The 11,328-nt window shown below is 39.8% G+C and overlaps 1 protein-coding gene across 2 annotated transcripts; it reads right to left on the bottom strand.

Moving 5' to 3' along the window:
- Positions 1-1,044: 1,044 nt before the first annotated feature.
- LOC136228979 (protein CELLULOSE SYNTHASE INTERACTIVE 1) lies at positions 1,045-11,066 on the bottom strand. 2 transcript variants are annotated; one of them, XM_066017488.1, is made up of 8 exons: positions 10,807-11,066; positions 10,039-10,204; positions 9,215-9,288; positions 5,792-8,846; positions 3,044-5,588; positions 1,796-2,250; positions 1,586-1,702; positions 1,045-1,484 (listed from the first exon to the last, which is right to left on the bottom strand). In XM_066017488.1, the coding sequence occupies exons 2-8, from the start codon at positions 10,102-10,104 to the stop codon at positions 1,344-1,346; spliced, it is 6,453 nt and encodes a 2,150-aa protein (XP_065873560.1). In that variant the 5' UTR covers positions 10,105-10,204; positions 10,807-11,066; the 3' UTR covers positions 1,045-1,343. The 2 variants fall into 2 exon arrangements, with proteins under 2 accessions (XP_065873560.1, XP_065873561.1); XM_066017489.1 differs by lacking the exon at positions 10,807-11,066 and adding an exon at positions 10,594-10,780.
- Positions 11,067-11,328: the final 262 nt, after the last annotated feature.

Below are 11,328 nucleotides of genomic sequence, written 5' to 3'. Positions count from 1 at the left end.
ACTAGGACTTTCTGGTCCACATCCTTCACACATTTAACTTTTCCGAGATCTCGCGTCTTCCTATCTCTCATCCGAGCAATTCTATATATGTCTCTTTCCCCTTCTTTCGTATCCAATCTTGTATACAGATCCCGATTCACCTTTGCTCTAGCATCTCGTATGACCTTCTTTACTTCCCTTTTAGCCTCTTTGTATTTTTCGTAGTTCTCGTCACTCCTACATTTCCCCAATAGTTTATAGGATTCTCTCTTACTCTTTACTGCTTGTCGTACTTCTTCTGTCCACCAAGATGTGTCCTTACCCGGTGGCATGCTACCTTTAGATTCCCCTAGAACTTCCTTCGCTACTTCCCTTATACTATGCTCCATCTTATTCCATATCGAATCTATATCTGAATCTATATTGCAAGTCCAAATATCTTTTTTGGTCATCTCATCCACAAATTTTTGTTGATTCTCCCCTTGCAATTTCCACCACTTAATCTTAGTCTCTACTTGAGGTGTTTGTTTTCTTATACATTTCCTACTTCGAAAATCTAGCACCACTACTCTATGTTGGGTTGTCGTACTCTCACCAGGGATCACCTTACAATCAATATAACTCTTTCTCCAAGCACTCCTTACTAAGAAGAAGTCAATTTGGCTCGCATTACCGCCACTCCGATAAGTCACTAAGTGGGATGTTCTCTTTATAAACCATGTGTTCATGATATTCAAGTCATAGGCTGATGCGAATTCCAAAATATCATTTCCTGCTTCATTCTTATCTCCAAAACCATACCCTCCATGAAAAACTTTGGACCACATGTAAAAAAAAAAAATGGAAGGAGTAGTATTTATGAATGGAGGTAGTATACTGACATGACACATTAATTTGATGACATGTCAACTGTCACATGATTAAATAAAAACAAGTTCGACATTAAATATATTAAAATTGTTCAAGTAGTTATTTCAATTTTAGCTAAGCAGACGTAAAATCACAGGAAATGAGGTTGTTAAAAAGGAGAGCCCATAAGGAACATCATTAATTTGCTCCCAGATAGAAAGGCACACAACTTTGTTACAAAAGAATTACATACACAGTATCTTATCTTGTCTTGAGTATCACAATTATGATAACATCAACTTACAAAAGAATACATTCATTTAACAAATTACAATTTTATGCTCTATCACAACCTCCTACAAAATTCATAAAATAATTTGCAATCTATTTACACCTGAATCATAGATAAATAACTCATTTTCAAAGCGAAAATTTTGAAGGACAAAAACAAAAAATCTGTATTGGAATATATTTTCTCCCTAAAGATTCAATTCGTGTGGCCGAAGAATTGTTACTCACTTGTTAGACCACTGGAATTCAATTTCCAAATTCCTTGAAGGTCCACTTTTGCTTTCTGGCAACAAAGTATATTCCCCAGCAACTGCTCCTAGCATCACTACCCGATCGATCTGAATGGTTACTTTCCCGAAAGAACTCTGTTTTCAGATCACAAGTTAATTAGATGAGGTTAAGAAACATCTTGAGAAGAATATATGATTACCTTAATTTATGTCCCAAAGTAGAAAAGTTTGATTACCTTTCCCATTTTGCTCTTATTTTTGCAAGAGATATGAAGCTTCTGGCCTTTTGGGGGACTCTCAAAAGTCCATGCAAAGCTCTCCTCCCACTCGGGATTAGGTCCAGTCGATACAACCTGACGACCATAGAAACCATTGTCTCAGATTGATTGATTTATGTAAAGGCTGATTTCTGCTATGCCAAAAGATTTCAGTTTGGAATTTAATACCTTAGTTTGTCTGGGAGGAGTATTGCCAAGTGTGATTTTGCAATACACACTTGGATTTCCAACTGACTGCTTCATGTTGTTTCCACGTTTGATAATAACCACCAATGTCCCAGGCAAACACTGTAGCAGAAATTCAGCCTTCTCCTGAAATCTTGGTGGCCCGGACTGAATCAAGTATTGCAACAACGGAATAGCATCTGCAGCGGCAATCGATTGAGCCCTTGAAACTTCAGCTGGGCATGCTGACCATGCTTGCCTAAGAAGAAAAAGTGCATCCAAAGCAGCTTCTTGAGTTGCTTCTGACCCTGTCTTCAGGGATGTAACCAAATGTGGTATACTAAGTGTCGCGGGTTCAGTCGCTCTCAGCCGTGGGAAATTGCTAAACAGGGCATTTAGAGCTTTTAGATACTCCTCATTCACTGTTCCCGTAGCCCATAAATCTTTTTCAATAGCAGCTACAAGACCCAAACAGAAAGTTTATCAAATATTGAAGAAAAGGAACATATTGCACTACAAGAGTGAAACTTGGAGCATTATGAAAAAAACTAGCTGAGCAAAAACCACCAAGCAATGGCTTGGACACTCCAAAAGGGAGTGAGGGTTCCATCCCTACAAACTCCAAATGTTGGCAAAATGCTTCAAATTAATTTATATTAGGAACGAGTTAATGCACATTGTAATTCAAAAAGTACGGAAAAAAAATAATTTATATTTGGAACTGTAAATTGGCCAACAGTTGTCAAATTTAAGCAGGGATATATATGGGAAACTGTGCTTAAATTTTTTCCTTAAATTACATAACTATATTTTTTCAAACTAAGTAAAGGTGGACTATTTTTTTGGGACGGAGGGAGCATCATTTTGTGCATTGAGGATTTTTGTACTAGTAAATAAATACCAATTCATTCAGCATGTTTTACTTGATATTATAGGGTATAGTTTACATTACAAAAAAAAAAACAGAATTAACACATTTATTTTTTCTAAGGTCTTTATTACATTTTACGATTATTAGGTACCAAAATGATAAAGTAAATCCCCTTAACATAATTTGGTTTATTAGAATACATTGCAGGTACTTCTTTATACTTAATTAATTGATAGTTATATAATTTTTTTAACTTGAATCATTTCTAGAACAAAAATGAACCAACGTTATTTCAGTTATTTCATTTGGTTTAGTTAGTCAAACAATTCAAGCCGATAAATAAAAAGATATTGAAAAAGTTGGGAATACAGACAACATACCAGTTATTGCTCTAACTGTTTCACTGGAAGCATACTCTTGAATGGTGTGATTGGAGAAGAGAAGTTTAACAAACATTGCAGCCTGGACAGAAGTATCTGGATCACTTGAACCAATGAGATCCAACACAACCTGTACACCACCAGCCTCTGCAACTGCTCGTTTGTTAGAACGACTATACATAACAAGGTTCTGCAGTGCACATATGGCCACAACTTTCATTTCTTCTGTGGGCTGCTCCTCAAGCACATTGACTAGAGCACGACAAGCTGAAACCGCATCAGCACTTCGAGCCAAGCCTTCATTCTGGAACAGATCCCCAAGGGCCAAAGTTGCCAGTAGCCTTGCCTGCTGCGCTTGAGTTTGTGGATCCAATAGGTACTGGGACAATGGCAAAATTGCAGTTTTAGTAGCTTTAGATTCTCTGATTTTCACATTGTTGAGTAACACTTCCAGTAGCCTTGCAGCCGTTTCCTCACACTGATGACTTCTGAGAAGTTCCAAAAGAGCTTCTATTGCACCACTTTCAGCCATTGCTTCAGCGCTAGTTCCATCATCACTTTCTAACACCAAAAGGGCATTCAACGCACCAACCACTGTGCCTTCAGAACCAGAACGAAGCAACCTTACCAATACAGCAACTGGCACTTCCAAATAAAATTCAGAACTAAATTGCAGAATGCTAGCTAACACAGAAGCAGCAGATTCCCACAATGCATGAGGAAGAGAAGGATCTGCCTGCAATACCACCTTGGACAGTTCAGTGACACCTCCTTCTTTGGCGATCTCATTTGGCCAAGTTAGTGCAATGCCAACTAGAGCCTTGACAGCTCTCTGCTGCAAGATGTGTATGCCCGAACCAAGAACTCGTATGAGGGGACCAATTACTTGCTGTGTCACTGAGTCCTTCTGAAGATGTTCTTCCAGAAGTAAATGTGACAGAAGCTCAGCAGCCAACTGCTGAACTGCAGGAGCTGGAGAATCAAGCAAAGGGATTAGTGGTTCAATAGCCTGACGAGAGGTTAGGGAATAGTCAGCACGACATTGTGGATGCTCCAGAATGTTCACTAGAACCTGCAATGCACTATGCTGTCCATCTGGACCAAATTCTGGTCTAGTTAGCAATAGGAAAAGGGGCTCAACAACTTTTGCTGCAGATGGTCCCTTCGCAATAGTGGCATTATTGGTCAATATTCTAAACAACTCAGCAAACGAAGCACACAGGAAATCTGGTGCTTCATGGAGAATATCAAGTATACTTTCAATCACTCCAGCTTTTACCATTTCACTTTTGCAAGCAGGCCTGTCTTTCCCCAACTTAACTAGTGCTCTGGAAATGGCCTCGTGAAGCATGTAATTTCTACCATAGAGAAGACCAACAAGAGGAATTACTGCCCCATGTGCAGCAACAAGTTCAGCCAATTGCTCATCATCGACTAATTTGTCTAAAGCACGCACAACTGAATGCTGAGCAGGACTGAACTCAGTTACAAGGAGAGAAACCAGAGGCTCAACACAGCGTGCTGCAGCCATTGTGGACCTGATTCGCGTATTTCCAAAAAGAACACCACATAACTCTGCAGCATCTCCTTTCAGCTCCATTGAACAATTTGAAGATAGGATCCGGCAAAGGACGTCAACGGCATTCATCTCAACATCTGCAACTGCAAGGGCTCGTGATGGGTTTTCACTTAATAACCTGACCAATGCTGCAATAGCCGCATGCTGCTCTTTTTCCATACCAGTATTAAGAATCTCCACTAAGGGTTGGACAGCTTGACGGGAAGATTCTGCATTTCTAATATGCTCAGCAGAAAATAAGCTCTCCAACGCTTTAGCAGCACTATACCTTGCACCCCTTCCACCCAAACGTAAAACTGCTACAAGTTGACTGACTGCACCAAATGAAGATTCATGTCTCCGAATTTCAGCGCTGCTGAATAGTATCCCCAACAAATCAGTTGCAGCTTCTTCGGTTGCATCTTGGGGACCAAGTGAAAGATATTTTGTAAGGGCTTCTAATGCCCCTGATTCTACCATAACAATCTTATTTGGTGGACAGTCTTTTGCAAGCTGAGTCAGAAGCCCTAAAGCTAGAAAAGGTGCCCCAGGGCGATCCGGAATTGGTTTGAGTAGATCAACAAGGGCAGGTATGGCTTTCCGGGAAGTAGCTCCAACCCTTATGTCTTCAACTCTGAACAACCTCTCAAGAGCAACTTGATCTGGATAATGCACCAGAGCGAACTCCTCTGACAATTCGAGAAGATCAGATATATCAGCATCAGCACAACCAAGTAAAGAAATAAGACCACCAGCAGCCCCAGAATTAGCAACAGAGAGAAGAGTCCCCCTGCTACCATTGCAGACTAGACTTGCAATTGCTTGAGCAGCAAAATATCTGTTTGCAAACTCCTCTGACTTTAACAAATTTGCAAGCGCTGGTACGGATTTCATGGTGGCATGTGCTCGTATGATATCTCTATCTTGGAAAAGAATTGCTAGCAGTAAAGCACAAATCCATATGCTGCTATCTTCACCACAATCACTCTGCATAGATAACCATACAGGAGCAGATAGAGGTTAAGGCCAATGTAATGGCGTGACTAAGTGTCAGTGCTGAATAATGCAGAACTAAGTGATAACGTTAATGCTTCTTACAATGAGTTCTTTCCAGACAAATAACACAAAACAAGATGGAGTTGCTAAGCTTTACAAAAACAGAAGAAAAAAGGAAAGAAAAAGACAGATACCTGATTATATTGCAAAAAACAATTTGAGATTCTGTCAGTCAGGACCTCAACTGCACCAGCCTCCATTATAACGGTTTTACTTTTCTCATCATGACATGCAAGAACAGCAAGTAGCCAAATGGCTAAATTATAACCATAAATAAGTGCAGTTCCTCTATTTGAGTCACCATTTCCAGCATCTTCTTTAGTATATCTGCAGATGCAAATAGTCTCCTTGACATCGTCACCTTGAATTTCCGAAGTCTCCAGGGAATTAAGCATTGCGACAAGTGATTGAATAAGATGGGTACATGTATCTGATTTATTAAGATCCTCCACTACTCTCTGGTGACTAACTTTTGCAGCACAAACAAGGAGTGCAGATCCCCCAATTTTCACCTTTGGACTCATAGAATTAATTACTCTTTTTGCAATTGATGATATACATCCAGAGGCACTAGCAACTGTGTCTCCTAAAACAGCAGGCTGATCTCGGCAAAGTCGGGACAATACTTCGATAGCTTTGTCCTGCAACAAGGGAGTTGAATCTGCAATGGATGAAACTATTGGGGACACGCTTTTTGGGAATTCAGCTAAAACTGCCCAAGCAGGTTTCATGTTCCCGTTTGCTCCTTCAGACCTCGACAGAATAGCAAGTGCATTAAGTACTTCTGAAGCGGCAGCAGATCCACCATTAGCAGATTCCAAAAATGAAACTAATGCAAGGACTGTTCCAGCACGATTGACACAATCAGTTACAGTATAATCAATTCTTCGAGAATGGAGCAGGCGAGCGATTGCTGCTGCTGCGTGGGTCTTTCCTGAAACTGTGCCCTCACGCAAAACCCTGGTTACAGGCAGAATGATTTCATCGGGTATCGCTTTCTCTGAAACTTCACCATCCAAAATGAGATTAGCCAGAGCACATATTGCCTGCTCTGCAACTTCCAAAACTGAAGAGTTTGCAAGTACAACTAAGGGAGACAATATATCTCGTGCAACAGCAGCCACATCTCGGTTGTCTTTAATTGAGAGAAATATGGAAGCAAGGCAACGAGATGACTCTACCAAAATATTTTCGGATTCAACAGTGAGCAACTTCATCACTGACCAGAGAGTTCTAACTGCGATGGTACTTTCACGCAAGTCCTTCCTGGCCTCGAAAATCCCAGCCAGAGCTGAGGCAGACTTGGCCTGAGTCTCTTCTTTAGTAGAGCTCAAAATCTTAATCATTGTCTCAATTGCATCATTTGCAGCACTGCCCTCCCTTAAGATATCATTCAAGGAAACTACAGAAAGCATACTTCGTAGAGCATCCAGAACATACACTTTTGATTCAGGTAGATCACTGATTAACAATGCAGTGAGCTGGCTGATGGTTGCTGTATCAGATTTATGAATCAAATGATTTAAAGTCTTTGCGGCAATTTCTTTCCCGTTGACGCTCCCATTCTTAAGTAGCCAAAGTAAAGCAGGAACAGCATCAGCACTTTCAACACATGCTCGAATGTCTTCACTGTGATTGCATAGGTTCCTGAGGATCGTTGCAGAATCTTCCTTGGCTTTTGCAGATCCTGTCTCTAGAATTTGAACAAGTGGAGGAATACCACCAGCAGCAGTGATGGCCCACTTACTTTCATCATTTTCATTAGAGAGAAGGCAAAGCAATGCTACTGAACATTCTTGTTGTTGTTCTGATGAAAGCCCGAGAAGGGATATCAATAACTGAACTCCTTCACGACCTTGAAGTGCACGCCACAAGCTTCCCTCCTTGTTGCAGAGAGTTAGAAGAGCTCTTATAAGCTCATCTTGAACTTCATTGGCTGCCATTGTGATCAAACCAACAAGCAATCTTTTTGCTTCAGAATTTGCTAATTTAACTGAGAGTACAACATTCCCATACAAACTAGCTAATGCTTCAATTGTACGTTCCTGCACAAGGAAAGGTAACTTAGGCTTGAACTGCTGAACCAAAGTCTGCTCAATAACCACAGGATCTGATGCCCTTGTGGATTCAGCGTTGCTATCATATATCATCAGAGCTGAAGCTAAAGCCCCTAATGTGTCAGCAGTCTGAGCAGGTGAAGAGCATGATTCAAGGCTTTGACCAAGACTTGATATTACATGTGATAACCCACCGGAAATATTTGCAAGAGCACACATGGCATTCTCTTGTAATGCTTGGGCATACTCACCCTGCATGAACTCTTTTGAAGGAGCTATTGTAGCATTTATCAAAGCAGGTATACCATTATGGTTAGCTATCTCTCGCCTTGCTTCTTTACACTGCGCAGAAAGGGACTTAAGAGCACCTGCAGCTTCTGCTCTAACAGGGGCTTCATTACCGGATCCTATTAGCTTAAGCAGTTGTTTAGTAGCCTCTGCAGCCAATACCTTTGAACAAACTGATGCATCCTCCATCATCATGCATGCAAGAAGAAAGCAGACATTAGATTGAGTGCCTGACTGTCCAGTTGTGAGCAATTTCACAAGTATATCCACTCCTCCAGCTTGTATTGTTGCAGACCAAAATCCCTCTGTGCTGGTAGAGAGGTTTTTCAGTGCACCAGTCAATAAATTATCAACTAGGTTGCCTGTCTTGAGCCCCTTTTGAAGCAGCTGCCAGAGCACCGGCACAACTCCTTCAGTTGAAAAAATTTTCGATCCAACATGATCTCTGGCACCTCCTTGAGAAACAGCAAATAATGTCTTTGCTGCTGCAATTTGCCCATCTGCAGAAGTCGACTTGAGGAGACCAAGCAATGGTGGAATGCATCCTCCAAGCAGGACTTTTACTCTCAGCTCATTTTCCTTACAGAGAGAACCTAAAACAGTAGCAGCCTGAATCTTCACTCCAAGCGATCCGGATCGGAGAAGAGAAACAAGCACTGGAACTGCCTGGGAATGAGATCCAACAGCACTGAAAGCATTTTCCCTTGTTTCGATAAGTTCCAGTAACTGCCTCAATGAATTCTCTTTCTCTTGCACAGATGAAGAACTCTGTCGCAACTGTTCAATGCATTGTGCAACACTTGCTAATGTCCCATCAGGATCCTCCATACTGGTACTACGGTCTCTGTAAATGATAGAATAGCATTAGAAAAATATGCAAAAACTGCCATTTCTACTATTGGTAGATGGTATCTTGATGAGGAAAAATAACTGAAACTAGCTTGCTCCAGAAAAGGAAACACTATGGACGATTCTCCTTTAAGTTTTGTAAAACAAGTTGACAAATGCAAACAGTCATAACCAAGCAAATATGAACCTATGATTTTGCTTGAAAGAATTACAAATGAGAAAAATAAAAACAGTTTGGCATTATTTACTCCAGAGGAGAGCACCCAGTAATTGTTCCACACACATGAAATTTGAATGTTTTCATTTTGCATAATCAACAAAGCAATAGGCTTCCGATGGTGCATGTGCAAAATCTTAACTCACCTCAAACCCATCTTCATAACTGAAAGAGGGGTTGGGGGCTCCGAATCTTGATATCTTCCATCACCATTTCTTTCCTGCAGAAATCATGAAAGAACAGTTGTACAAGTAAAAACATCATCCAGATCAATGTTCACCAAATATATTTGCAATTAATTGGAAAATTAAACTCCTAATTAGTTTGCTCAACTACATTAATTTTGAAAGTGAACTATAAATTTTGAGATTTTAATGAAAGTGAGAGAGACCTTATGGAGAACAATCAGTTTTCCAAAACCTAAAAATAATTTGTAGCATTGCCTTATTATCTATATTTGTCTGGTATCATATGTACAAGAAATATCTTACAACTTATAACAGCAGTAAAGGTCAACAAGAATAATCATGGTGCAGCTCGCAATGTCAATTTTCACAAATCACACTGACTAAAAAGAGATCAGGAGAAGTATAGGGAGAAGAAAAAGGATGGAAAAATTATCATCTATTGTTACATCTACATCTAATTTGATATTAAAGATAAACAAGAAGAATCAAAATCTCCTTCAGTTCTTCTATCATCATTAAGAGAATCAACATCTCTTTCAGTTCTTCTATCATCGTTAAAAGAGACACTTAACGCTAGAATCAGAGCACTGTAGTTTTGAAGTCTATGTTAACAACACCAATAGCATTCACACCAAACATTTAATTGCAAGAATGGGATAATGGGATCCAACCATCGCCCTTCCACCAAAAATTGGCATTGGGTAATGAGGATATGAGAATGATATGACTTAATGTTGATTGTATTATGTTCAAAGGAAATGAGTAAAAGATGAATCAATTACCACATCATTAGTAGCAAGGCTGCTGCCGTTGCTGGCAGAAAACCTCCAAGCCAGTGTAGCCGCCATCTTTACTTCACTTCAAGATTCCCAGTAGAGAAGAAATCAATCAAGAACCTTGCCCCTCTCCAGATCTACGTTTTAGACACGGTCAAAACATGAAACTCCCCTGAAAACAACAATTCAGAAGCCAAAATGAAAGAATGAAAATGACAGATCAGACTTGTAATCACCACCGAACGGGAAACTGAATCTAAATCAAAGAAAATCCCATATTAACAAAGAGAATGCCATTTCACTAAATTGCTCGAGTTCAACTGTAGTGGACACAATTACTAGGACACAGATCAATCACTCTACTTTAGCTTAAATTTGTACAAGTGTGTACAAAACTGAAAGCCGAAATCTAAATTTCACTGATTTATTAAAAAAGAAAAAGAAAATAAAAATAAAATCCCACTGCTTTATCTGGAACCAAACAGATAATGATATTAAATCGAATGAGAGAGAACCGACATTTTTCGTAATGAAATGAAAAAAGGATTCGTAGTAACATACAGTAGATCAAATTCCTATGAATCACACGAACCACGCCCTTTTTTTTTTAATTTATAGTTTCACTGTTAATTGGCAATGAAGTGGCCAAAAAATGGAAAAACAAATCTAAGAAAAGGTTTATAAGAATCGAACAGAAAAGCGAATTGCAGCTGAAGTAATCGAATTGTAACAATAAATCAGGGGAGAAAGGAAGTGAAGTTGGGTAATGGTTACCTCAAAAAGAGGAGTTAGGATGAGAAATGCAAGCGAAGAATGGTGCATCTAAAGGTATCGTAGAAAAGAAGGGAAGAAGGAGAAGATAAGTAAGGGGATTGAGAGAGAGAGAGAGAGAGATCTTGTATTCCTCAAATGGGTATTTCGCTTTTCATAGATAGAGATAGAGAGACTGAGAAGAAGAAGTCAGCTAAGCTTTTTGCTTTGCTCTGTTAACAGTTAGCTTGCAGAAGCACCACCGACAGCTTCAAGCTCAGATCTCGGCTCGGCTTGTTCTGGCTTTCCTTGTCCGTCCGTGTTCGTTCACAGTGCAAGAACCCATTTGGATTGGTAGGAAAAGTAACCGGTAAGAGAATAATTTTAATTTTACTGCCATTTCTAACTAAATCAAATTTACCGGTAAGAACCCATTTTACTGCCCATTTGTGTGCTAGCTGGAAAGCTAATTCTCTTTCCCTTGCAGGTCGCCTTACTTTAATCCAGTCTATCAACTGCGCTGCTCCAAATCACATCATGCAAGCC

Source organism: Euphorbia lathyris, chromosome 5 (assembly GCF_963576675.1).
Source record: "Euphorbia lathyris chromosome 5, ddEupLath1.1, whole genome shotgun sequence".
Classification (NCBI taxonomy): Eukaryota; Viridiplantae; Streptophyta; class Magnoliopsida; order Malpighiales; family Euphorbiaceae; genus Euphorbia; species Euphorbia lathyris.
The sequence above is the reverse complement of the archived record's forward strand: the minus strand, read 5'-3'. Positions and strand labels throughout refer to the sequence as shown.